Source organism: Strongylocentrotus purpuratus, unplaced genomic scaffold, assembly GCF_000002235.5.
Source record: "Strongylocentrotus purpuratus isolate Spur 01 unplaced genomic scaffold, Spur_5.0 spur5_scaffold_21, whole genome shotgun sequence".
Classification (NCBI taxonomy): Eukaryota; Metazoa; Echinodermata; class Echinoidea; order Camarodonta; family Strongylocentrotidae; genus Strongylocentrotus; species Strongylocentrotus purpuratus.
Window position 1 is genome coordinate 17,487,755 of NW_022145607.1, and position 27,483 is coordinate 17,515,237.

Sequence of the window (27,483 nt, forward strand, 5' to 3'; positions counted from 1 at the left end):
CATATGCTGCCAAAGAATTTGGCAGTCTTGGTTTCACTTCATAGCATGCAAGAGGTAAAGAAAAAAAAAAGTACCCAAAGTGCCCTCTTTTACATAGGAAAAGTACCCCTTTATCTTTGTAAGAAGTGCCCTTTTTCACATAAAAAGTGCCCCTATTAATTTCTAAAAGTGCCCCTTCCCCTTTCCACCTCTGATAAGTGCACCTTTATTTTGACAAGGTCCCATTTTCCTTTGCAATAAGTGTCCATTTTCCATTCTCATATGTGCCCTTTTAATCTCTAGTAAGTGCCCCTTTGCACTTTTGTCTAAAATGTCTAAAAAAAATTGTATATTTTCGCTCTGAGATTTCCCTTTGAAGGTGCCCTTTTTTGTTGGTGCCACCCCCCCCCCCCCACTTTGGAAGTCACTCCGCCGCCTCTGGTTGTGGCTTCCACATATATGTACAAAAATATCTTAAAATTACAAACATACTTTGATTTACCCCTGCTCACAGGTCGTGTGATCTACAGTCTATACATCATGAGTGATTGCTACATCGGTGTAGATCAGCAGTATAGCGTATGCCTGGATGTCATCGAAGCCAACATCGAGACACAACTCAACACGGAGATCAACCCAGACGGGCTGGACTCGGACTTGGAACTGGAAGCAGAATTAAATGAGCTGGACCTGGATCAGTGATCCCCCTCTTGTGGTCCGGGTTATTCTGTATCATTCTTTCATAGTCCTTTTGGTTTGGATCAGAATATTGCATTGGCTGGAGAAGAACATATTGTGTGGAACCAGGAAAGCAAGTTAACTGCCGTGTTCCACACTGAAATAATCCCAGGGTCCTGTCTTACAAAGAGTTGATATTAATCGCAAATTATTTACGATTGATATCAATCTGAACTATGTACATAAGAGATGAGAGTAAAAACTTGCAATTGATAAGAGGAACCATCTCTTTGTAAGACTACAAATTGGACTTGTACTTAGACCTGGAAACAGAACTCAAAGAGCTGGACCTCGATCAGTGATCACAGTCTTGTGGACTGAGAGTTCCTTTCATATGCTTCTTGGTTCAGATCAGATTGCTGCAATTGTCTTCACCAGTGTGTCAGTTCCCGGTCCTAGAACAAGCTGCTATAACCCCAACTAGTAGGCTTATCCAACATCCTGGTTCATGTATACATTGTAATATCAGGTCCAGCTGGTCCAATACATGTGCAATCATCCTGGGTTTGGAGCCTACATTTGTCAACTTCTCAGCTCATAGGCTTTGTGCATGCCTTTATATCTGTGATGTGTCATGGTATGTTATTCGTTTGTTTGGTTCGTCATGTTGAGTAATTATATATTGAGATTCCTTCATGAGATACATGTAATGGAATTCTATTTTTGTATGAAACACTTGCGTTGCTCTGAACATAAAAATTGGAAAGGGATGTATTTGAGTTCATGAAATACTCCCTGGCATGGCAAAGTAGAGATTTTATCATACATTATTGAAAGGTCTCTCTCTCTTCCCCCCCTCTCCCTTTCCCCCCCCCCCCCCTCTCCCTTTTTCTCCCTCTTGCTCTCCCTCTCACTTTCTCTCTTTTTGATATAAGTGTATTTTGAGCCTGTAGACTTCCTTAATTACCACCTGCACTATAAACTTTGTTAATTGAAACATGTATACAGTGCAGTACAACTCCTTGCCTTTAATATTTCTGTGCCTTCATATTAAATTCACGAGAGGAACTTTTTTGTCCGATGATAACCTGCAATGAACAATAAGTTGAATAATTCTATTGAAGTATATCATATTAATTACAATACAAAATAGAAGACCATTTATAGGCTTGTTGCTGATGCACCCTTGTAAAAGTAAAGGGTATTTTTTTTTTTAAATTCTCAACTCTCAATGGACATGTTCAGTCCTAAAAACAAGCACCAATAGATTGAATCTTATCTCAAAATTCTTCTTCACACATCCAAATACATGTATTTGTCAGATTATATGTGGAGCATCTTATTGAGATATTATGTACAAGTAACAGAATGAGTTTATGTGAAATATTTACAAGATACTTGTACCGGTATATATATCAAATTATGTAGCCTTCATATATGCTATCATAATGCATGCAAGATTAATATATGTATTTATTTTCTGTCACATTTTCATTTATCATTCGTCTCCTTTTTTATAGAGATTTGATGAAGAATCGTGTTCCTAGAAGAAAAAAAATGTAACATCGGAGTAAACTGGAAAACATGACAATATATTACCATTTACGTTATCATTTTGCTGCAATAAAACATGAGATAAATGTACTACACGTAGAATGTAATGTTTGCGTGTAGCTTGTCTCTTTATGTGCATACATTATGATATGCCAAACTTTTTTTTCTTCTCCCAAGGAGAATATCATGAATGTCAGTAATAAAGAATTTTGTTCTTAACAAAAAGTTAAATAATCAGATATGCAGTTTTCATTTTAGTTTTTGTCAACTCACCCCCTACCATTATGTATAACTCACCGACAAATATATACATGTATAAATCTGCCTTTAATAAAACCCTGTTCTAGTAGTATTCCATACTTTACTAGTTTTATTTCATGAAACCAGTGAAATAAAAACAAATGCACAAAAACTTACTGGGCATCATCTTCAATAAAAACCACAACTCCCATTTACACATAGTGACCCAAGTTTAATAAGCACATGGTGTAGGGCCTACTTATCCAGATTTTCTTATATTTATGCTCATTACTCAGCCACTATACATTTTCTACCAAAATTGTTTGGCACACATTATTTGAACATTCAGTGTAAGTTTTATTGGATTCTAGATTTACCAGAACTTCAGTTTCTCTTTAAAGAGATAGTTGAGTTCTGTTGCAGAGGGCGCTACACAAAATAATGAAAAAATAGTTAAATGACAAAATCATCTTTGTTTGATTAAAATCGGTTCCGAGACGGCTGAAATATAACGATTTCTAAAACTTGTGTACCACCACAAATATTAGATTTTCAAAAATTTGAAAAAAAAAAAGTTTAATAAACACGAAATAACGCCTTTTACGTCGTATTCCAGTCAATGCCGATGTTGGCTTTATGTTGGCATTTTCGTGTTGCTTATATATCCCACAATTAGCCGGCTCATGTATTGTTATTTTTAATTAAATAATTAATTAACGGTCACCATGTTTTTTTTAAAGTGGAGCTGAATTGGTATGATCATATTGGCTAAATTTCACACATTTTGGGGTCTAAAATTACCTTCATGGTAATTTTAGGTTGTAAAAGGGCACTATAAATGTCATAGATAAGAATAAGAGCAATAACCATGCACCTTGAAGGCATTTGCGGTCTGAAAAAAGAACTCAACTATCTCTTTAAAGAGAATAAACTAGAACCCATAAAAATGCACTATGGAAGACTTAAAATACATGTCAAGCAATTGCTTACGACTCTAAATTCACAAAGTATGTTCTATCCACATTAATATATCTAAAAATATAGAAGACCTGGGATTTCCAACGGAGAAATATGTATTAAAAGGGGAAAACCATAGCAATCTTCTTTGTTTATTTGTGTTTGATCAATGAAAACTAAGCTCAAGAGTCCGGTTTCAACTCTAATATTTGGTCAAATGTGGGAAACTATAGATATTTCCTAAGTATACAGTACAAGGATACTTCAATATGGTAGGGCAAGTATTAATATTTATGCAGAGACGGATGCCAACCTCTTGACACAAAAAACAGATTTGAGTATCCTAAAATATCAGATTTTGGAGAGAAAAATCAGATTTTCACGAAAACTCGACACTACCACTGGCCTGTCGGCCCCGGGCCAGTAAAAATTCAGAAAAATGTTTTCTCTCTCATTAAAATTTAATGAGAAAATTGTAAAGCAAAGTTTTTGTTGGGGTTTACTCGTACAGGTTTCTATGCGATTCCGCTGTTTTTATGGGTTTAAAAAAAATATTAAAAAAAAAAAAAAATCGTATTTCACTCTTATTATCATACTAATTACGATGTAATCGTACCGGTTGGCATCTCTGTTTATGGAACTATCATTGTTATATCCATTCATTACAAATGACACTACCTCTTCACAATCTTTCTAATTCATGCGCTGAATCAAAAAGACTTCTATGTAAATGACCAAGAATGTAGGCATTGAATCACCTACAGTAAAACCATACTGGATATTCCAGGACATATTAATACATGTACATCCTTTGTCAGCATTCAATCATTTCCAGATTTCTTTAGTCTTTTTGTGCTCCTCTCCCTTTTCTTCACCCTTTCTTCAAGAGAAATACTTTCACGACTGTCAACACCTCGTCTTTTTGACTTCTTCTTCTTGCTTGGAACATTTTCCTTGGGTCCACTACCATCACTATTTGCTGACGATGAAATGTTTGATCCCAACTGCATGCTGGTATTTTGGGAAACTCTGCCCATGTCCTTGTTGCCGTTGCTTTGCTTCTGTTTGGAAATTGGACTGAGAACCTGCGGTATGAAGTCTTGGGTTGGTCCGACTGGGTCGATTTCCTCAATCTCGAGAGATTGCTCGATGTTTGCTATCCTCTGATGCATAGTGCACATTAAAACCTGCAGCTGTGAGAACAATTTCAATAAAGGCAATTCGATTTAAAAGTATTATAGCTCTGTGTATTTATTTTGCTATGATTTACTTTTACTAACCTAATCAAAAATAAAACTACAGTATGAGCTCCTTGGGGGTTATTATAGATCATACATATTGATTAAAAAAGTTTAACAACACAATGAACAAAAACAGTATACATTGAAAATTGTAGCTTGTGCACACAATGTGTGCGGGCAAGCACTGAATCCAATGACCGGGGTAATAGTATATTTGTAAAGCGCTTAGAGACATTTGTATTAAGCACTATACAAAAGCTAAATATTATTATTATTATTAAATGTCTCACAAAACAGTTTATACAGGTGTAGGGAATTAGCATTTGTACAAATAAGGCATTGTGAATTGCAGTCAGAAAACATATAGCAATGTTTTTTTATTGTTTGTTTGTTGTTTAGAAAAAAATTACATGCTTTTTCAAGCATTATAACCAACTGACTACTGATTTTTTTCCATGCCCATACCAGTTCTTTTCTTTCTACTAAAGCTGTCCAATAGAAACTGTAATTCTCAAAGATATCACTATGAACATGACGGACAAAGAAAGCGGACAAAATATACAGTTCCTCATTCTACCCTCAACAATTGATATGGTAGACAAAGGAGAATCCCTTCTCTACTGTTATGTAAAAATGTGTAAAACAGGTGAATATGCATGTGACACCTGTTCTACAGATTTTGACATAATAGCAATTGTTGAGGGTAGAATGAGGAACTGTATATTTTGTCCGCTTTCTTTGTCCGTCATATTCATAGTGTATCTTCTTGAATATCAAGGTCATAATGTCAAGGTCATAATGTCATAGTGTATCTTCTTGAATATCAAGGTCATAATCTCTTTTTTTGCACCTACCTTCAGCATTGTTTCCTTTAGAGTCTTTAGATCGGTCATGTTTAGGAGAGAACTTGCAGCATCGTCTGCTGGGGATACGGTGGTAGTGGCGGATCCAATTTGATAGCTGCAAAAACAGCAAAAGTGTTACTTTGAGGCTACACAGCCATACTCAGGGATGATAGTGAGCACTAAAAGAAAAACATTTTTTTTTGGGGGAAAAATGGCATCAAACAGCATTCCCCCCTTTTGAGTAGGAAAATTGGAAGAAAATTGGAAGAACATTGGAAGAAAATAGGGAAAAATAGAGAAAATAAGGGAAAAATCAGGAAAATAGGGATAAAATACTGTCTGAGCAGATGTATTCGTGCCAACTGCAGGGTTACTGTGAAACCAGAAATTTTCTTGTGCACAAAGCTTTCGTGAACTTTCGGGTCAATATTAGTAAGATTAAGCATAAGCCTGAAAGCTGGCATTCTGGACTAAGCCAGTAGAACAAAGACTTAACAAGGGTTATTACAAGTACAGGGCAGCATCTTAATTGCTTTAGAATACTCTCAACATCATTTCACCCACAATCAATCAGCAAACTGTTCTGGGCCCGTCTTATAAAGAGTTGATATCAATCACAACTTATTTGCGATTGATATCAATCGCAACTATGTACATAAGAGATAGGACACTGCAAACTTGCAATTGATTTGGATCAATCGTAACTCTTTATAAGCGAGGCCCTTAACAATAAATATTGTATTAATTCAAACTAAATGGTGGCTGCACATCAAAAAGATGCCCATTTATTGTAGAAGACGCCCCACATTTTTTCTTTTATCAACACTTTTTAATGAAAAACAACATTTTTTGAACACCCTACTTTTACATTTGGACAGCCAATTTGAAATCCTTGCTAAAAGCCTGTTCGTAAGTGAGTTTGCTCAGATGAATAATATGTTGAACAACTTAAAGAGGAAGTTGAGTTCCAGGAAAAGGTGGAAAATAATTTGTGTGCGTTATCATTGTTATAATGCAAGTGTGGAAAAACATCAGATTGAAAATGTTCCCTGAAAAGCATGGCTCTTCAAATGTCTTAAAATCATAAATATGGCATGTAACAGCATAAACATCGGGACGGATTTTGATGTCACATGTTTGTGTAGTCCCGTATACATATTTCTGTGAACAGTGATTGTAACTTTACCGAGACTGGGCCAAAATTCTTATCATTTAGATGATTCCAGAATCTTGCAGTAAACACCAATGATGATGATCAACCTTTTCTGATCGATTCCACACTGTTTCTTTCACAAAGCAATTGCATGACCAGAACTCAACTTTATCTTTAAGACTAGAGGTAGTATGCAACACAAAACTTATATTTCAGAACCTTTACACACATCAATAACTTACATTGAAAGTTTGTTTGCATCTAAGGTGTAGTTGTCTCTAAGATCATCCAGAAGCCTTGGCGTAGTTCTGTAGACCTTGCCCACCATAGCATGGCAGTCGTGGCATTCAACTGGGCTGTACGTACTGAAAGAAATGAAGACAATGGAGTGGTGAAATGTGATGTCATCTAAAATCTATTTTTTCAGAATTTCTCAATTTTTTCTTCATTTAAGAACCAGAGCACTATTACACTAAGTTCCCATAGGACATATATCTATTCAGATGGTATCTCAGCCAATACTTAACATATTCAATTGGTTTTCGACCTTCGGACAATATTTTTGATCCTCTTTTGGAAAATGAAGAAAAAATTGAGAAATTCTAAAAATAGATTTTTATGTCACAGCTTCAGTACTCTATGGTATCATAGCTCTTATCTAATTTCTACCTCAAGGATCAGAGAGGATAGTCCCTTTATTTAGCCAATAGGACTACAGAATTCAGTGCTCAAAAATTTGAACTTGTTTTCTCTTTTCACCTGTTTCAGGGCTGATAGTGAGCACTAAAAAAAAAAAAAAAAAAAAGTTTCCCCCCCCCCCTTCATCCACGCCCCCCATTGATTTAAAAAAAGAAAAAGGATTTGGGGGGAAAAAATGGCATCTAACAACATTCCCCCCTTTTGAGTAAGAAAATCGGGAAGAAAAATAAAATATATAAAAATTAGGAAAAAAATAAAATAAAATCAGGAAACAGATTTAAATCATGTATGGTAATTATCAGGCCTGCTGTATACATGATCAATTGCACATATTTCCAGATGACAAATGAGTAATTATATATTTGTTTTTCTTAATAACTATTCCCCCCCCCATTTTTGTGTTACTAGATGCACACCAATCCAACCATTTTATAACAAACTTTAAAAATGTTAAATTAAATACGGTAGAACCTTGCTCACCTTCCTTGGTCTACACCATGCGTTGATGTGATAAGTTTTGCTGATATCTCAGCAGAAGAGTTTACTCCTGGAGGAAAAAGAAAAAAAATAGTCCTAATGCCTCCAATAATATATTCATAAAATCATAAAGTCATGCTATTGAAACCTAGTTTCACTTAAAACATAGTTTCATGGAACACTAAGTGTCATTCTCCTCATTTCTTAAAGATTACAGTAATTCTGTCAAAAAACACAAACAAATGATTTCATGAAAATCAAAATCAATCTTGAAATGAATAGGATAAATTTGATTTCCTCATTCATGACATAATTTTGTTTATTCAATTACAGAATTAAAAATAGACATTCCTCCTCCTGTAAGTATATCATTAAAGATAGGTAAGTAACAAATGGAATCAAGTTATTTAATAAATAAATTTCATCTTAAAGGTAAAGACCAGTTATGGTCATGCGATTGCATTGTGAAAGAAACGTTGTGGAATCGATCAGAAAAGGTTGATCATCTAGCATATAAGTATTGGTGTGTACTGCAAGGTTCTGGAATCATCAAAATGATAAGAAATTTGGCCCAGTCTTCGTAAAGTTACGAGCACTGTACACAGAAAGATGTATATGGGACTATACGCACACGTGCGCGACACATGCGTTTATCTCTCACAGACCATGTAGATAAACTAATTTACCAAATATATCAAGCAGTAGGCGGTTTCCAGGCAAAATTTTAATCATCATGTATTAGTCAAAACATATTCTTTCACATGATTGGTAATAAGAGCTTCCATTTCTTTTTTTCGAAATTGGGGCGTTTCCAATACTGGTCTTTACCTTTAAAGATACTATGTTCCTTTTGCAGCCAACATCAAATTCTGTAGAACTTTGCAGGAATTATAAATATGTCATGTACATGTATGTCCTATCTGTGAAATTTAAACGTTAGCAGTGTCCTAATAATCAAATTATGCAAGGAAACCCTTTTACTTGCTAGACTTCACTGTCAGACACTATTGAGTGACTGACTGGCTTTTATTCTTCTTTGGTAATAACATACATGTACATAAAATGAGCTGTAAAGGGTACATGAGCATTTGTCTACATCAATAACCCACTTCTTGTAATGGCCAAAATTAATCTGATTAAACAACCATTCGGTACAATAGTTGAAAATCAGACTATTACCTATGACTTAAGTCGATTCGACAACTAATAGTCGTTTTTTTTTCCACTTAAAGACATTTTCAAGCCCCCCCCTTTTTTTAAGGGAAGTTCTAAATTAGTAATATCTTTCAAATGCCATTGGAATTTAACCTTTTCATTTTTTGGGGCCTGCAAATGGGACATAGTACCTTCAGTGAAGAAGCTCATATTGGCGATTTGAAATAAATGAATACAAGTACTACATGTACACTGTACATTGCGATCAATGGTATCATGTTGTCTGTACTACTCTTGCAAATACAAATTTTCATGAAACATAAAGAAATTAAATAAAAAGACTAAAAGTTAAACTCATTTATATCTGGAGAGTTTGAATGCCAAAACAGAGATATCCATTTTCGTCAAATTTAAATGTAGATATTTGCACTTAAAGGTCAAGAAAATGAAAAACAATAATGAGAAATTGTGTGTAATTTTAACCATAACTTCTACTATATACCTTCAAGTTCTAAATTAGTAATATCTTTCAAATGCCATTGGAATTTAACCTTTTCATTTTTTGGGGCCTGCAAATGGGACATAGTACCTTTAGTGAAGAAGCTCACATATTTCATAAATGAGCATTATAGGCCCTATCATTAAAAAAAGAACTAGACTCTATTATGAATTTTATTTATTTTTGTTGTTAAAAAATTGCGTTAATCTGTTCTTGCATTTAAACTCTTCATCTTCAACAGTTGTAACATCTAAAATGGATCTTAGTGATTTCTGCATTTGTCAGATTGGCAAGAGCAGTAAAGACGACATGATACCGTTGATGGCAGGCGTCACACTCGACCCAGTCATCATCATCTTCATTAAAGTATTCACCTCCGCAATCTCCACATGTGTAGACCTCGTCTATTGCTTCCTCTCTGTCGGCACTACGAACTGTCTTCTTCTTCTTCTTCTTCTTTTTCGCTTCTTCCTTCTCTGTTGTTTTTGTTTTTCTTTCTTCTTTTCTTTTGATCTTGTTCTTTTCTTCTTCTTCTTTCTTCTGCCTCTTTGTTTTCAACGTTTCCCGCTTCTTTGGAGGGACGGTGATAGGACGGAAGCGGAGATGGTGTTTGAGGGAAGGGCTGACAAAGGACTTTCCCCCTGCATCTGTTGATGTATCAGGTGGCGCATCTGGCTGAGCAGGTGGTGCAGGTGGTGCATCTGGCGCTTGCCCCTCGGCAGCTTTCGCAGGCTTATCTTGTGTTGCTGGAGTCCTGACAAAGACTGTCGCTGGTAGAAGTTTGTCCCCCATGCATGTCTTTGTGAAGGGAAATAACCCAGCTGCACGGAATCCATTCCGTGCAACCATGGGGTCGCAGGTTATCTCCGTCCATGCCTTGGCAAACTCTCGCGCAAACATAACTTTGCTGACAGGAGCACCCTCATTCTCCATCCTGTACTTGCTCTCAGTGGCCGCCCACTTCTCCTTCAGTGACGAGAAGAGACTCAAACTGCAAGGCTGAATCATGTGAGAAGCATTTGGTGGCAAACAGTAAAGTATTACCTTGTTTACCTTGCAGAGTTCATTCAACTCGAAAGACAGATGACTCCTGTCACCGTCGACAAGAAGTAGAACTGGGAAATTAACCCCCTTCTGTTTGACGAATGGTATAAAACAATTGGAGATATAGCAAAAGAAAACCTCGCTGTTCATCCGGCCAATGGGGGAGCCTCCTATGTATGAGCCTTCGGGGGCTCCTTCAGCGACCACTGGGCTGAGTCTAACACCGGGGAATACGATCAAGGGGGGAAGGTAGGTGCCATCTGATGACATGTTGGCAAGGACTGTTATTTGCCTCTTGTCGCTGTTGCCAACTGAGGTTACATCATGCTCACCTTTCTTCGCAAGGATGTTCTGATTTCTCCCCTCACCCAAAACAAAACGGGACTCGTCGCAATTAAACATTCTTCCCGGCTCCGTCAGAATGCTGGCAGCATTTTCACAGGTCAGAAAGTCCTCAAGTTGGTTGTACCATCTTGAGATTACCTCGACCGACAGCACAGCTCTCTCTTTTCCCAGCAGTTGGGGGGTTCTCATCACCAGCTCTGGATGGCGATGCTGGAATTCTTTCATCCATTTCTTCCCTGGAAGATTATCCTTGAAGGGCGTGGGTCTCCCGTCATCATCTAGGATCTTTTTCACTGTCTGAAAAGAGGGGAAAAAATAGGGAAATGAAGGATAACAAGGTAAAATACTCTTTCTTACATAATTGTTATTCGGTCAGGGTATTATTTAAGAGAATTGCTGAGTCACTTAATGTTTCAGGTAATATATTACAGTCTAATCCTCTTTTAAGAGTAAGAAGGAGTAATCAGATTGGACTAGTCTATTCACTCTTTGGACGCCACATTAATTCATGGTAAAGGAAGCTATTTTTTCTACTTATTTCATTAGGTGGTCTGTTGAAAACAGATCACCTATTGTTTTCGTCAGAATTTTCTTTCTTTATTATTTATTATTATTTATTTTTATTTATTTCCTACACTTTTTTGTTCATAGGATAACTCATGATTGGTTGTGTTAATTTCTTTCAATTTTGACACAGTGATAGGTCATTGTCATGAGACGTGACAGAAACATTTTCAAGGTCATCAAGTCATCGTGACGTCATCCAGGCGCCATTTTGTGGAATCACATTATCCATCATATCTTCATGATGCATTATCAAAGGTCATTCATATTAATATCATATATACTTCAGGTCAAGGGTCAACAAGTCATGTCATCAAAGGTCACATAAAGGTCATGACGCGCACGTACGCGTGCGTCAAAATTTTAAAATGCTAAAAATCACTTAACTATTAAACGAGAGTACGAATCAGGTCATTTTAAGCATTTCAAAATTTTCCGTCCGTACGTGTCCCCGCACGCGTTGCGCGCGCTCACGGCACGCGGAAGAGGTCAAATTCAATTTTTTTACATGATTTAGATTCCTCTTACCGTAAATGACAATTTACAATAATTTCAGTTACTCTTGACCTTTCATAAGGCCGTGAGCGCGCGTCAAAGTTCAAAATCCGCACGTGCTGCTATGGGAAATATAATGCAAATTTGATCAAATACATGCCATTTTAAAAATCGAAATAGCTCTTCACATAGTCAATTGACTTCCAATTTTTATATATCATAGTTGCAAAAAGTATGAGTTGGAGATATGATTTCATGTCTCATTTGACCCTCAATTAACTCATGACGTCATCATAATGGCCTCCGAACTCAAAATTTCAATTTGCATATTATGACGTCAGCAGATTTTTGGAAAATTGATTGTATCTCTGTAAATATTGATCAATTTTCTTCTAAATTTTGATATGTTTTAGCTGAGACAATTCTCTACAAATGCAGTTGTCACAAATTTTCATTTTGACGAAAGCATCATGGCGTATTTTTGCGATTAAAGGAAGCATGTCAATTTTTCACATTTTGCGTGCATTCTCTATGGGACATGACTTTTTCTCAAAACGGGATTCTACATTCTCGTTTTTCGCGAGCAATATCTCCGTCGTTTTATGTTCGTTTACAATGAGCTTTGAGTATGATGTAGCTGAGAGAATAAGCTATCACAAGTGTGCCCTTTATTTTTCGATTAGATGCCGGGATCATGCTCATATTTCACTTACAAAGTGGGATTTGTGAATTCTATTTTCCGTTTACGTGTAATCTCTATGGGAAATGTTTTGGTATATCGGTAACGCACTTGACTTCCGACCTCAAGGTCCCTGGTTCGAGTCCGGGAGTCTCCAACAATTTTTTTTCTTCACTTTTTTTTCTTTTTTGACTTTTCAATGATCATAAAATTGAAAACAGACCACCTACATCGTCCCCATGACGAATTAAATTTCTAGTTTTATAATGATGTTGAAAAGCCTTGTGTGAAGTGATTGCTAGAAATTGCTAAAAAGTATATACCGGTATACATATATATTTAAAAAAAAAAAAAAAAAAAAAAAAATCAGCTATCATATGAAATACTGCCCATACCAACACAAAACCAATGCAGTAAAGAGGGGCACATAAGCTGAAGCTTCAAGCCTCAACACCAAAGTAGAGTAAAGTAAGTAAAATCACCAGCATTAAAAGGAAAAAAAATGTAAAAACAAAATGGGACCTTCTGCCTTTTCATGACAAAAACTTGTCGTTTAAAATTGAAACCCCCATTTGACTTTCACTACCCTAGAGCTAAGCCTAAAATAAACACTAGCGCTAAACAATGTGATCCCCCTGCCGAGACCTTGGCGAGGTGATAGAGAGGGAGGGAGAGATACATGTAAGCATGATAGAGGGAGAGAGGAAGGGAGAAAGAGTGCTAATTTTCACAATTAAAATTGTTGTTTTATTGCCAATTCTGGGTCATTTTGCTTCGTTTGAACTTTCATTATGGTCTTCATCTAAATTATAAGTGACTTTTGGACATGAAAAAATCTTAAAACAAGTAAAATATATATTTCCTACTTCTTATTTCGTTTCAGGCAGAGCCCCAGTAAGAGTTAGTTTACACTATTACATAAGATGATGACGAGTACAGCTGTCATCTCTCACTCAGAGCTGCAAGGCTCTGTCCAAGTTTTAATGAGAGAATCAAAATTGGGGTAGCTATACCCCACCTGGTTTACATTGGTTCCTGTGTTATAGTGGTGGGGTATTATTGGCTCTGTCAAAGTTTTAACGAGAGAAACGAAATTGGGGTAGCTATACCCCACCTGGTTTACATTGGTTCATGTGTTATAGTGGTGGGGTATTATTGGCTCTGTCAAAGTTTTAACGAGAGAAACGAAATTGGGGTAGCTATACCCCACCTGGTTTACATTGGTTCATGTGTTATAGTGGTGGGGTATTATTGGCTCTGTCAAAGTTTTAACGAGAGAAACGAAATTGGGGTAGCTATACCCCACCCGGTTTACATTGGTTCCTGTGTTATAGTGGTGGGGTATAGTTTTAACGAGAGCTTTTCGTAATGTAGCCAGGCACTCAGAGAATGGAGAAGGGTAATAAATTTCATAAAGAGCCGGCTGGGAGAGCTGTTTAATAACTGAGGTAAATTGCTCGGGTAAATTAACAATTATTCAATTAAAAGAAATGTTGTTATACCTGTTTGAGATCGCTTAGGGTTTGTCCGTACCCGATTTTCGCCATCCTAATGACCCATTCAGCGATGTTCGCTTCCTCATCCATAGTGAGATAAGGGCGTGGTCCACTACGGCAATTAAGCGGAACCCTATAGGACAACTAAAAAGAAATATAAACAAAAAGACATTAGTTGTGGTAGAATAACATATAATCAATATAATACAGCTACACAGCTACAATACTACAGTATTGCTATAAAATTGATAATGATAATAATGTTTATTAATTATATGTTATTAAAATTCATACGTTTACCTCTATTGCCGATCTTACAAAAGACGTATATATATAGAACAATTTCTTTTTTGATAATCGCCTTAATTTAATTTTTTTTAGCATATCTTCATTTAAACATATATTTTTGGTAAGTGATCAAATCAACAGCATGGCTTTATTTTATCTAATATACCTTATCCATAAGGGTGGCTCTGGGAACTTTATAGAGTCGAGAAGCTTCCCTCACGGAAATCTCCCCCAACGAAACTCTTTGTACAGCATTGACCATAGCCTCCTGGTCATACCCACGTCTGTAACTTCCTCTCAATGGAGCCATCGCTCCTGTTCTAATGACCTGTTCAGCGCAATTCACTTCCTCAGCTATAGGGAGATCAGGGCTCGGAGCCATCTCTCTTGTTCTAATGACCTGTTCAGCGCAATTTGCTTCCTCAGCTATAGGGAGCTTAGGGCTCGGTCCACTACGGCAATTAAGCGGAACCCTATTGGCCATCTAAAAAGAAATATAAACAAAAAGACATTAGTTGTGGTAGAATAACATATAATCAATATAATACAGCTACAAAGCTCTGGAACAAAAGGCCCCCTCCATATGATTTGATTTGATTACAATTTATTTCCATATTTCACAAATAAATTTAAACAAGTAATTATACAAACAAACATTACATTCAAAAACAAAATACAATTAAATGAATATATATTGTCACCATTAGAAGATCAATTTAAACAGAGAACAGCTTTCGTGAAACCATTAATACAATCACCTATCAAGCACTGTCACTCTGATATTCTTATTTTAACTCCAATAGTAACCTAGGGATAAACATCATACAGGTATACAGTATACATATAATAAACATCAGTGAGGGCATTAGTAAGAATTACCCACACAAGGTACCCTTGGAACACTCTAACGTTTGGACTGTTTAGAAGGTACCAAGTGTGGGTAAATTTACTAATGCCTAAACAAAATGATGTGTATTATTTGTTTTATAAGATGTATGTTTCATTTGTTTTATAAAATGATGTTTTCTAACATGATTTTGATAATGACCGGTCATTACCCAAATTACGCGCGGTTACCCGTTAGGCAAAATAAATGCCTGGTCACGTGTACGCTTTCAGCCAATCATTTGATTAGGATCTATGTTATCATCTTATAATATTGCAATAAAATTGATAATGATAATAATGTTTATTAATTATATATTATTAAAATTCATACGTAGACCTCTATTGCCAATCTTACAAAAGACGTATATAGAATTTTTTTTTTTTTGACAATCACCTTAATTGTTTTTTTTCTTTTTTTCCCTTGTTCAGCGCTGTTCCCTTTCTCAGCTAAAGGGAGCTTAGGGCTCGGTCCACTACGGCAATTAAGCGGAACCCTATTGGCCAACTAAAAGGAAAATAAAAACAAAAATACATTAGCTGTGGTGGTAGAATAACATATAATCAGTATAACACTGCTACAAAGCTCTGGAACAAAAGGCCCCCTCCATTTTGTCACCATTAGAAGATCAATTAAAACAGAAGAAATTTAGTGAAACCATTAATACAATTATCTATCAAGCAATGTCACTCTGATATTCTTATTCTAACTCCAATGGTACGTAACCTAGGGATAAACGTCATATACAGTATTGCTATAAAATTGATAATGATAATAATGTTTATTAATTATATATTATTAAAAATTCATTTGAGACCTCTATTGTCAATCTTACAAAAGACGTATATAGAGAACAATTTTTTTTTTGATAATCGCCTTAATTGTTTTTTTCTGCATATCTTCATTTAAAAATAAATATTTTGGATAAACGATCAAATCAACTGCATGGCTTTATTTAATTTAATGTACCTTATCCATGAGGGTGGCTCTGGGAACTTTATAGAGTCGAGAAGCTTCCCTCATGGAAATCTCCCCTAACTTGACTCTTTGTACAGCATTTTCCATAACCTCCTGGTCATACCCACGTCTGTAACTTCCTCTCACTGGAGCCATCGCTCTTGTTCTAATGACCCGTTTAGCGCAATTCGCTTCATCAGCTATAGGAAGCTTAGGGCTTGGTCCACTACGGCAATTAAGCGGAACCCTATTGGCCAACTAAAAAGAAAATATAAACAAAAAGACATTAGTCGTGGTGGTAGTAGTAGCCGTCTGTCGCGAAGCGACAATGACTGCCTTCATTTTCAATTTACAGCTGTTCTCCATACAGCTCGCTGGCCTGCAGCAATTGTCCAAGTCTTGATTTCAATTTGCCTCCGCTTAAGGTTCCGCTTGATCATGGTGATAGAATAATATATAATCAATATAACACTGCTACAAAGCTCTGGAAAAAAGGCTCACCTCCATATAGTCACCATTAGAAGATTAATTCAAACGGAAAAGAACTTTAGTGAAACCATTTATACAATCATCTATCAAGCACTGTCACTCTGATATTCTTATTTTAACTCCAATGGTAACCTAAGGAAAGACGTATATGTATATAGAATAAATTCTTTTTTTTAAAATCGCCTTAATTGTTTCTTTTTGCATATCTTCGTTTAAATGTATATTTTTGGTAAGTGATCAAATCAACTGCATGGCTTTATTTTATCTAATGTACCTTATCCATAAGGGTGGCTCTGGGAACTTTATAGAGTCGAGAAGCTTCCCTTGTGGAAACTTCCCCCAACTTGACTCTTTGTATGGCATTTTCCATAGCCTTCTGGTCATACCCACGTCTGTAACTTCCTCTCACTGGAGCCATCTCTCTTGTTCTAAAAAAAGAAAAGAAGAAGAGGATAAATTTAATTTTATCTAGAGTCCGATAAAAGCATACAAAAGTATGTTATCAGAGTATTCAAAGTAAAATTTCTGTGTGAACTTTTCAATCTTTTTCCTAATGTCATCCCTTCTTTCATTATCATCATCACCTTTTTTCATTGTCATCGTCATCTTCATCACTGCTGTCATCTTTTTCCTCATTATCATCTTCATTTTAGACCCTAGATCTAGACTATTTATTTATAATTTATTCTTTTTATCGTTTCAAATTTCATATTATTTTTTATTTAAAGCAAAAATCAATTTTCTTTACACCATCTCATTTGTCTTTGCTCTCCTCATCTTAATTTGCGTCTTAGCAGTGAGTCAGTTGTGCGAATTTGGCATCTTACGTTGCGTGGCCGAAAACTCCAGCTGCTGCCCACTTGTAACAAGCTGGAATTTCAATAGCTCGCACACACAAATTTAGGCTTCAGTTGCAAAATGGTTGCAATAGACAGAGGACTGTAGCCCAAGAGCTCCAGTTTACGAGAGATTTTACCGTAAATACAATGAATTAAAGAATAAGCGAGGTCTAGATATTTAAGTTCCTATCGTCTTTATAGCTGCACACGTAAGAAAGCTATAAATTGGACTCGACGTCCAATAGAATATGTCAAGTTTTAAAGGAAAATTAGGAGCAGATGTACTTACGTGTGAACACCAAATCTTTGCAGCTTTGGTACCTGGGGCTATTGCTATGCAGTACCTGTGAATTTCTCTTCAAGCACGAGCGAAGTAGCGAATATAGAAAACGAGAAGTGCTGAAGTGGCGGAAAACTCCCTCCTTTACTCTAGTAAATCATCTCCATTTAGCAAGGATTAAGTAGGCAAAATAAAATATAATAAATGAGAAATGATATTTACCCTGTAATTAAAAACAAAACATATGATGACATATAATATACCAACAAATCATTATGATTAATTGAATAAATAAATAGTCTAGGTCTTTTACTTTTAAAGATTTTTACTTTTGAGGCACTTCTTGGTCATTTTGAAGAGCAATTTTTTTTTAGCTTTAATATTACACTATACGACAGACACTGAGAACACGCACATGTAGGGCCATGCATCTCAGATTTAACATTGTTAAACGATGCCTTTAAAGGTAATACAAAGTTTTGGTATGGGGTCATGAATTTGGTTCAAATGAACATATTGGAAGCGAATGCAATCCTGCAATATTAAGTGATCATTGTCGCGGTTGAAAACGAGTCTAAAGTTTTGAAATTGTAAATTTAAAACTCTGTAGGGTCTATGTGGCATTGTGGCTCCCTCTCAAGGTTAAGATATTAAGTATAACACAATGCTTCTTGACTAAAATTGACCGATAAGCTATTCCCGCTTGGAAATTATATATCAAAACTACATATTCTGAGATTTTCATGGTTGCAGCCAACATCAGACTGCCGTAGGCACTATTTGAAATTAATCAACATTTATTTAGATTTACCGGGAGCACCAGTAAATTGTTATATTCAATTTTTCTCGAAAGCAGAAGTGTTTTCTTCTTCTTCTTCTTCTTCTTCCAGTATAGTACAGTCCGCCGTTGGCGTATTATCGTACCTTGTGTTTGTCAAGTGCCGAGTGTACAGGGGCTAATTTGTAAGTGTTTATAAATACATCCACAGGGCCAACCAAATATATCAAAATGGGAAAGAATCACTATCCACCCAATTTTCTAAATTTCCCAAAACTTTGTAGATCTAGATTCTAACTTTAGACCTTTTCAATTGGTTTTCGACATTTCATTTGGACATTATTTTTTAATTTTGATGCTCTTTCAGAAAAGGAAGAAAAAAATATCTAAAAATAGATTTTTTGACGTCAGAGCTTCGGTACTCTATAGAGAGTCAATGCTAATGCGTAGTGACTTAGGCTTAATTTTAGCCTAGGCCTTAATGCCTAGCCTTGGCTTTGAGTTTGAAGCTTTGGCTCTGCTGGCGCTGGTGTGTGCATGTGAAGTCAATGCAGATGTAGTGTAGCATGCAGCGCGCAGCGGAGCTGAGTCACACAGATGTCTGCACGTGGGGCAATGCATTAATACTCACGATTCACGGTGATGGTTTTCATATCGTCATTCGCGATTAGAAAAGCCAAGGAATCACTCAAAATTGATTTACAGCTCTGACATTGGAATACAACAGGCAATTCTTCACTGCGAACGTTGGTATCATCTTCGGAATCTTTCAAGACATTCATCTTCGTCCCTTGTTTTGAAATTCGAAGCGTGGCGGGCAGTTAATGAATATTCATGAAAGCACATATGACGTCACATTCTGCACAATGATTGAATCAAGACGGCAGTGTCGACGAAGGAAAAATATCAAATTATTCAACAAACCGAGTAAGCAAAGCTCTTTTTAAGATTCATTCGAAATCTATAGTTACATTTGAAGTTTATGATAGTGAAAAAGCTAGTCTTAGCACTTGTTAAGTACTTGTTATCAGCTGTGAGCTGAGAGCGTGTGCGACGTGTACGTGAATATTTGCAGACAGAGGGTACTCGTGACAGTCAACGCTCGCCGACCGTCTGGCCCAGCTGACCGCTGAATTAGGCTCAGCTCGGCTGGGCCGGGACGCATGGCAGCTTTAATAGGCGCTTCATTGACATGTCAATTTATCATGACACTGCACTTGTCACTCTTTCTAAACATCAGTGCCTCCACTTCTTCTTCGGGAAAAGTGCATCCTTCATTGTTGAAGACCAAGACAACAAACTGCACAGGACAAGAAATACCGTACAGTAACCATCTAGATCTAGATCTATGAAATTGATAATGATTATTAAACAAGTTAATTATCATCTTATCTCTAGATTTCTAAGTCTGACCTGAGTTGACTCTGCGCAGATCTGCTGGACCTACTAAATAACAAATGTTGATTCTATGATTATGATAGACTAAGTAATATTAATAATCGGTAATCCGTAAATATAGGTCTAACACTATAGATCTATTGATGTTCTCTCAGTTTCGATTGGCATTGATTAAAATTCCTAACTTCAAGAATAGGCTTTGCCTGGCCATGGCCAAATGTGTCAAAATACCCCAAATCAGGCTTGGCAGATCATTGTACAAAAATATATAGTCGTTTATGTATTGAATTATGAAAGTTGACACAGAATTATTATAGGCCCTATATGTATAACTCTCTTTTCTCCATCATCTCCTTTCCCATTCTTCTTTTTCCATCACCTTTCCCTATCCATCATCTCCTTTCCCTATCATTTGTATCAATCATCTACTTTCTCCATCACATTCTTTCCCCATCTTCTTTCTCTTTCATCTTTCTCCATTATCTCCTTTCCCTATCAACCATCTTCTTTCTCCATCACATCTTTTTCCCATCATCTTCTTTCTCTGTCATCTATCCCCCATCTTCTTTTTCTGTTGATAATCTTTATCCATCATCTCTTTCCTCCATCATCTCCTTTCCCTATCAATCATCTTCTATCTCCATCACATCTTTTCCCCATCATCTTCTTTCTTTCCCCATCTTGTTTCTCCCTTGGTTATCTTTATCCACCATCTTCTTTCTGTCATCTTCTTTCTCTGTCATCTTCTTTCATCTTCTTTTATCATCTTATTTCCCCATCATCTTCTTTTTCCATCAAGCATTTTTTCCATTGTCATCTCTCTCCTACATGTACGTCTTCTTTAACTATCATCTCTTTTTTTTTTCTATTATCGCCTTTCCCATCTTTTTCCTCCACTATATACTTTCCCCATCACCTTTTTTCTCTGTCACCTCCTTTTCCCATCTTCTTTCCCTGTCTCATTTCCCCATTATCTCTTTTCTCTGTCATCTTCTTTCTCCATCCTCTTTTATTTCTATATCATCTTTATTAGTACCAGTCGACCATGACGAGCAGTACATAACACTGATGAAGTGGATGAAAGAACATGGATTTAACTGCAAGGGTTGTTGTCTGAAACCTGCCGTCTTTTCTGGTAAGCACAGTTGTAACACATAATTCAGATGGTTTTGAACTAGATATCACCTTACGTTCTAACGCTTCTACATAAGGTCTATTCTTCTTCAAAGAAATACTGGGCTCCACATTACCATTTTGAGGATTTGATTATATGATGTGATCTACATAAATTGGGCCTCTGTTATCAAAAAAGGTTAATATTTAGGGGGGGGGGGGGTGTGCATGTCAGTAAAACTTGTTCAGATAGATCCTCCAGTATCATTACTCAAAAATTAAGGTACAGTGTAATTTCGGAAATTAATCCAGTGCTACCCTTGCAAGCTTCTTCTAGAGAGCAATACCAATGTACAAACCATTTCTCCCTACCTATACAGATACCGGACGAGGCCTGATGACAAAAAAGAACTTGAGGGTAAGAAGTTGAACATGTATGTCTTTGAATATGAAAGCAAAAGACTATGTCCACCTCTAATGATAAACCCCTTATGAATGCTCTTGTTTCATGCTGTTCCCCAAATCTTGCCATGAGATTGCACAGGATAGCAAAAGTAAAGATGACTTCATACACACATGTAGTAGCTCTTTGAGTGGCTGATATAAAGAAACATTGTACAGCATGCTGCAGTGTAGACCCCCTCCAAATTCTCTTGTTTCATGCTCCAGAGACGCCAAGTTCAAAGATTGGCAATGCGTGACATTTCCATGATTCAGCGTGCAAGCGCGCGTGCGAGGGTATAACACACGTATAAGGTATAGCGTTTTTCAAAATCTAGCGCGCGACGTGCGTAAGAGCATTTTCAGACCCTCGAAATGCATGATGTCACGCCTAATGCGTGATACTTGGTAGCTCTGCATGCTCTTCCCAAAATATTGCCATGAGATTGCACAAGATAGCAAACATTGGTATGCAATATTAATATGAATTCTAATTACACCATAACAAATGATGACTTCATACATTATAGCTCTTAAGAGGTAGATTTTAAGAAAGATTGTTCTTTTCTTAATGTTTCATATCAGTGTATGACTGCAATACATGTATGAGGGCCATATCAGACCTTGTGCTGCAGTGTAAATGTTGTTTATACTTGTTTCCTCTTATAGCCTGGTGACTCCATAGTTGAGATTCCCCGTCATCTGCTTGTGACGGCCAAAGACATCTTGAACACTGAATTAGGACCAATTATAAAGAGGTATGGATTTTTTTGGTTGATATTTACCGATTTTGTCAGTCACAGCAGACGGTAGGTGTTGCATGAAAAAGTGCTGTTTACATCTACATTAGTACTGCAGAGATGAGAACTCCTGTAAACTTGTAATTTATTATGTCACAGATTCTACAAGTAGATACTGATAATTGCTATAAGATTGGCCACCAAGTTAACATATCAGTGCCCCTATAGGCAGTTCATCACTCCCTCTCTCCCAAGAGAATAAAATCTAAACTGAATGTTTCCTTCAGTAAAAATTATCTTTCTTTCTTAAATTTAAAGTAGGTCCTGTATATTGAATCTTGTTACTTGATACCACTAATTAAAGATAAACAATGGCAAAAATAGCCATAATAACAAACCAGAAATCACCAAGAAAACATTCATAGCAATTCACTAAAGAGGTTCATCTGATTGCTCATGTAATATACAATCATTTGTAGAAATACCCGTTTTGGTATGCTTTTGCTCGCCATGCTGCAAGGTTCTTCAGAACTTTGTCATAGATGGCGCTATTACTATTTTAATGTAGTACGGCAAGTGAAAGCTAACCAAAATGGGTAATTTTACTACTGATTGTGAAGAACTTAATTATCAAAATTTTCATGGCAAATTCAATCTCTCCAACTTTGCAGGCAGCAGCAGACACCAACACCGTACCAAGTGGTTTGTGCTTTCCTCATTACTGAGAGGTCAAAGGGCAAATCCTCTTTCTGGTATCCATACATCAATGTCCTGCCAAAGGACTTCACAACACCAGCGTTTGGCTCCACTAAACAAGCCAATTTCGATGTGCTTCCCACCATTGTACGGAGCAGAGCGATCAACCAACTGCAGGACATTCGGGCTGCATTCGAGACTGCTTCATGCCTGTTTGAAGACATTGAGAGAGCCTTTGCTCAGTACCGCAGTGTCTTCAGCTTTGACTCCTTCGTCTGGGCCTGGTTTGTCATCAACTCCAGATCTGTCTACATGGAGCCTAGTGGCTGTGAGGCGTTTGATCCTAAAGCAAGCGATGACTTTGCACTAGCTCCATTTCTGGACTTGCTCAACCATTCCCCAGGAGCTGAGGTTTGTTGATATTTTGCAGAAACCTAATATTGTAATTCTGTACAAACTGTTGTATATATTTTACATTCAAAGTGGGAAAGTATGGTTAATTTTAAACATTTGGCTATGGAACTCTTTTGAAATGAGAGAATTCTGCAAGTAATTTATGAACAGTTTCAATTTTAATGACCAAAGAGATATAGAGAAAGAAAACATTATCTTGAATAAGATAATGTAAGTCAGACTAGCTGATGGTAGATTATTAATGAGAAAGCAATTTTTACCCTAATTAAATGTGCTCTTCCTGATTGCTTTCAGACCTCTGATAGCAAGTGTCTGTGTAGAGTATGAAATGCATAATCACATTATGATGCAATAATCAATGACTGATTAGCAATAAGATAAGATGTAAGAGCTATCCACTGATAAGGTATTGTTTCTTTGTTTTCCTCTCCAGGTTACTGCTGGATTCGACCCTGTATCTAATTGCTATCGGATCAAGACCCTAGACAGCTACCATGCCTATGACCAAGTCTTCATTCATTATGGTCCCCATGACAATGTTAATCTTCTCCTAGAGTACGGCTTTGTCATCCCATCCAACCCACATGATGCCGTTAGCTTTGAGCTAGGTGAGCCTCTCATAGAATAAACATTTTTTCAAAGAGGTGGTTTTGGTGTTTTGCTGGACCATCTTAAAAAGCAGTGTTTTAACCCCTGATGAGGCCAACCTGGTTAATTACAAAGAATGCATTTTCGGAATGAATGATTCAAGACATAAATATCTGTACATGTAGGCCCTACACAAATTAATGAATGAGTTATTTGGAAATATAGAAATTACAGAACCAATCAATAAATGAAGGATCGAACAAATGATTTATTGTAAGGAAGAAAGAAAGAAAGAAAGAGAGAAAAAGAAAGAGAGAAAGAAAGAAAAGGAAGGAAGGAAGGAAGGAAGGAAGGGAGGGAGGGAGGGAGGGAGGGAGGGAGGGAGGGAGGGAGGGAGGGAGGGTGGGTGGGAGGAATTAGACAAAGAAAGGAAGAAATGAAAAACAGACTTATGTTTCATCATTTATGAAGATGATGTGAAAATTTCAATCAAGAACCTGACCATTTTGATAGTTGTGGTACAAAGAGGATCAAAATTAATTGTGAACAATTTCTTTTGGAATAAATACAAGTTGTTTATTTTCCTTTGATGACCTTGCTAATCCACTTCTGCTTTACTTCAAAGCTTTGTTCCTATGTTTACTGCATGCATTCTTTCATCATGTCATATTCCTTTTTACATTCCTTTATATTAAAGGAGCTGTTGTAGACGCAGTAAAATCTCAACACGACAGCCCTCTTCCTTGCCGAAGAACCAGAGAAGTCAATGACCCGTGGGAATTCAAAGCCCATACATTGAAGTCTGCCAATCTAGATCTTGACTTGTCCTGTAGTATGTCAGGTCCCTCATGGAATCTTCAAACAGCACTTAGAATTCTCTGTATGGAGTACAATGAGATGTAAGTATGTAGTAAATATGGTCCCATCCAACCACACATTCTTTACCCAAATTGCGTTTGCTTTCTGATTATCAATGTTTTGAGAACCACTCAAGGACTTTAAAGTTGCTCAAGCGTTGGTATATAGAGGGCAACACGCAGACGTACACACGGAAACGTAATACCCATTGGCTCAGTGTTATGTAGTGATTACCAAGTTGCCTACTTCACGAACGACTATATACCCATATATATATATATATATATATATTACTATATGAACATCTTTAATCTAGCAAGAGTATGATCATGTGCAATCACATTGAGATTAAATGCTTGATAATTGGACTTGTTAGGTCATGAGTCGGAGATCATTCAAACCATTCACGTTTTTCTGGAATTGCACTGTGATGTACATGTGGATAAAATTTGATAACACAAAATTATTGATGTAGAGTCAGATAAACTGGTATAATATCTTAATTGGGTTGGTGGGCTCTGAATTAATTGATTTTACTGTAGCCTGTTTTACTGTTGACTCTCCTTTTGTCAACTTTTGTCAAAAGGTGACCAGACGTCTCAACCTCTTTAATACAAATTGATTTCAGATCGATATAAAACAAAATTTCTTTAGACCTCAGTCATATTATCTCAATCATCATACTCAATATGTTAATGAATTATTCATGATCTTTTCTCAGTGTGACTTGGAAGAGGGTGATAGCTGAGAATAACATCTCACCAGCTACCAATAATCTGATCTCCATGGCCTTGCATAAGCTCACCACTGATGAGCAAGAGCAGACTCTCTCTATGCTCCAGGTAATTTCTCAAACTTTTGGCATTGTTAAATAGTCTTTGCTGCTGTTTGTCAAGTAATGTTTGTTATTTTAATAAACTTTTATCTCTTTATTTTTGTATTTGTTTTTAAATTCAAGCTGTGGTTGTGCATTTTGCATGTACAGCTACATGTATTAAAGTAGGGATGATTTTGAATTCTCCTTCGTTTTATTTATTTATTTTTTTTCTTTCCATTTTAGTTGAGAGAAAAAAGTTTGCCAATGAAGATTAGAAAATTTAGCTACTGTTGGGGGATCTTCGTCAAGAGAAAGTATGTTCTGTAACATGAAATGACTGGCAATGCATAGTATCTTAGTAAGATGGTAGAATCTATCACAAACTGATATAAATGCATTTACAATATACTTCTTGAATGTTTTTTTTTTACAGTTTGCTTACAATATTGAACTCTCCATTCGAGTATTAGAACTGTCTCTTTTTTCTTTTTCTTTCAGAAACTTGATGATGGAGTTTGCGAAGAGAACACTGATTATGTTGAAAATGTGAGAATGCTGTGGAAGGAAAGACTTGACATCCTCAGGGCCACACAAGTAGAGTTAGATCCCAATGGTTGATAGAGAAGGTGAGGAGAAGAAAGGGATCGATCTTGTACAGTGCGATATACTTGAAGGATGTAGAAAACGTTCTACATTGTTGGGGGTAAGACAGGCGGAGTGAGAACCTAATGGCTGAAGATGAAGAGAAGAAAGGATTGTCCAGGTTAAGGCATTCCTTAACACTCCTCTGCCTGGCAATCACAAATCAGAATATTAGACAATGCTACAGGTTGTCTTGGTCAAGCAATCCTTGTGTGATGGAGGAGAGAATTCACATCTTCATTCAGTATCTCTGAGGCAGAGGTGAGAAGGAGAAAGGAACCGTCTTTGACAAGGTGATCCTTCAGTGATGCACGAGAGACCTAGATCTGTTCCTCAAGGATAGACACGCAGAGTCATACCCAGGGTTAAGGGATGAGGTAAAGAGGAGAAAGGCTTGTTTTGGACCAGGCAATCATTGAACGCTGCAGAAGAGACTTCACATCCTGAGGGATAGACAAGCAGAGTTAGACCCCTGGGCAGCGTTTCATGAAACCATCATAAGTACAAGTTCACCGACATCCCATTGAAACGTGTGTTAAACTTAATACACGCACTTCAATGGGATGTCAGTGAACTTGTACTTATGACGGTTTCATGAGACACTGCCCAGTAGTTGTGGGAACAGTGGGATGATGTGGAGAGGGGAAAGGATTGTCCAGTACCAGGTAGTCCTGGAAATTCTGCCGCCTAGAAATCATGAGTCAACCCATGAATACCGATGGAAAGGTTGCTCACCCTCAGAGTTAGACAGGCAGAGTGAGAACCTAATGGTTGAGGGAGGAAGTAAGGAGCTCAAAGAGGTTGGCCAGGACAAAGGAGTATTTGACAATTTTATGTTTTGGAATCCTCTATTATGAGACAAGAGATTGTAAGAAGAAAAGAAGAAGAACACAATGTTAGGAAGAGAAGAGGGTAGATGACTTGCTCTTGATATGACAAACGTGAAATGTCCATTAGCTTGGCAGCTTCATGTATGTCATCTTGCAATAACATTTGAAAGAGGATTGCAAGGTATAAGGGTGAAGGTAGTGACAGCAATGGATGAAGAGGAAGGTTCATATCTTGGGTTTACAACAGATAGAGCAGAGAGGAGGAAGATACTGATAAGACTGACCATATTACATTATCTTATTATTGTGCTGCTGTCAACCAAGACACA

At 36.8% G+C, this 27,483-nt stretch overlaps 3 protein-coding genes across 3 annotated transcripts in view; 2 read left to right on the forward strand and 1 right to left on the reverse strand.

Annotated features, from left to right (window-relative positions):
- The window catches only part of LOC100888531 (activating signal cointegrator 1 complex subunit 3), a 44,325-nt gene extending 41,883 nt beyond the window's left edge, over positions 1 to 2,442 (forward strand). Inside the window, exon 42 of the mRNA XM_030995198.1 lies at positions 494 to 2,442. Within this exon, the coding sequence (XP_030851058.1) occupies positions 494 to 681 (188 nt within the window). The 3' untranslated portion in view covers positions 682 to 2,442. The remainder of the gene's footprint in view (positions 1 to 493) is intronic.
- A 1,504-nt stretch (positions 2,443 to 3,946) lies between these two features.
- LOC764879 lies at positions 3,947 to 19,357 on the reverse strand. The gene is made up of 12 exons (XM_011662946.2): positions 19,249 to 19,357; positions 17,849 to 18,000; positions 16,995 to 17,148; positions 16,244 to 16,489; positions 15,671 to 15,781; positions 14,555 to 14,872; positions 14,107 to 14,244; positions 9,852 to 11,163; positions 7,827 to 7,893; positions 6,890 to 7,012; positions 5,504 to 5,609; positions 3,947 to 4,601 (listed from the first exon to the last, which is right to left on the reverse strand). Exons 3-12 carry the CDS (start codon positions 17,136 to 17,138, stop codon positions 4,230 to 4,232), a joined length of 2,937 nt encoding a protein of 978 aa, XP_011661248.2. The 5' UTR covers positions 17,139 to 17,148; positions 17,849 to 18,000; positions 19,249 to 19,357; the 3' UTR covers positions 3,947 to 4,229.
- LOC105436903 (SET domain-containing protein 4-like) lies at positions 19,350 to 26,521 on the forward strand. The gene is made up of 9 exons (XM_011662951.2): positions 19,350 to 19,544; positions 21,049 to 21,150; positions 21,509 to 21,546; positions 22,239 to 22,327; positions 22,981 to 23,416; positions 23,853 to 24,027; positions 24,705 to 24,906; positions 25,587 to 25,707; positions 26,181 to 26,521. Exons 1-9 carry the CDS (start codon positions 19,442 to 19,444, stop codon positions 26,298 to 26,300), a joined length of 1,386 nt encoding a protein of 461 aa, XP_011661253.2. The 5' UTR covers positions 19,350 to 19,441; the 3' UTR covers positions 26,301 to 26,521.
- Positions 26,522 to 27,483: the final 962 nt, after the last annotated feature.

Coding starts and splice junctions, on each gene's coding strand:
- LOC105436903 (XM_011662951.2), top strand. CDS start 19,442: ATGAATATTCATGAAAGCACATATGACGTCACATTCTGCACAATGATT. Junction 21,547..22,238: donor TGACAAAAAAGAACTTGAGG/GTAAGAAGTTGA, acceptor TTCCTCTTATAG/CCTGGTGACTCCATAGTTGA. Junction 24,907..25,586: donor TGTATGGAGTACAATGAGAT/GTAAGTATGTAG, acceptor ATCTTTTCTCAG/TGTGACTTGGAAGAGGGTGA.
- LOC764879 (XM_011662946.2), bottom strand. CDS start 17,138: ATGGCTCCAGTGAGAGGAAGTTACAGACGTGGGTATGACCAGAAGGCT. Junction 14,245..14,554: donor GAGCCACCCTTATGGATAAG/GTATATTAGATA, acceptor ATTTCTTTTTAG/TTGTCCTATAGGGTTCCGCT. Junction 5,610..6,889: donor GATGCAAACAAACTTTCAAT/GTAAGTTATTGA, acceptor CTGTTTTTGCAG/CTATCAAATTGGATCCGCCA.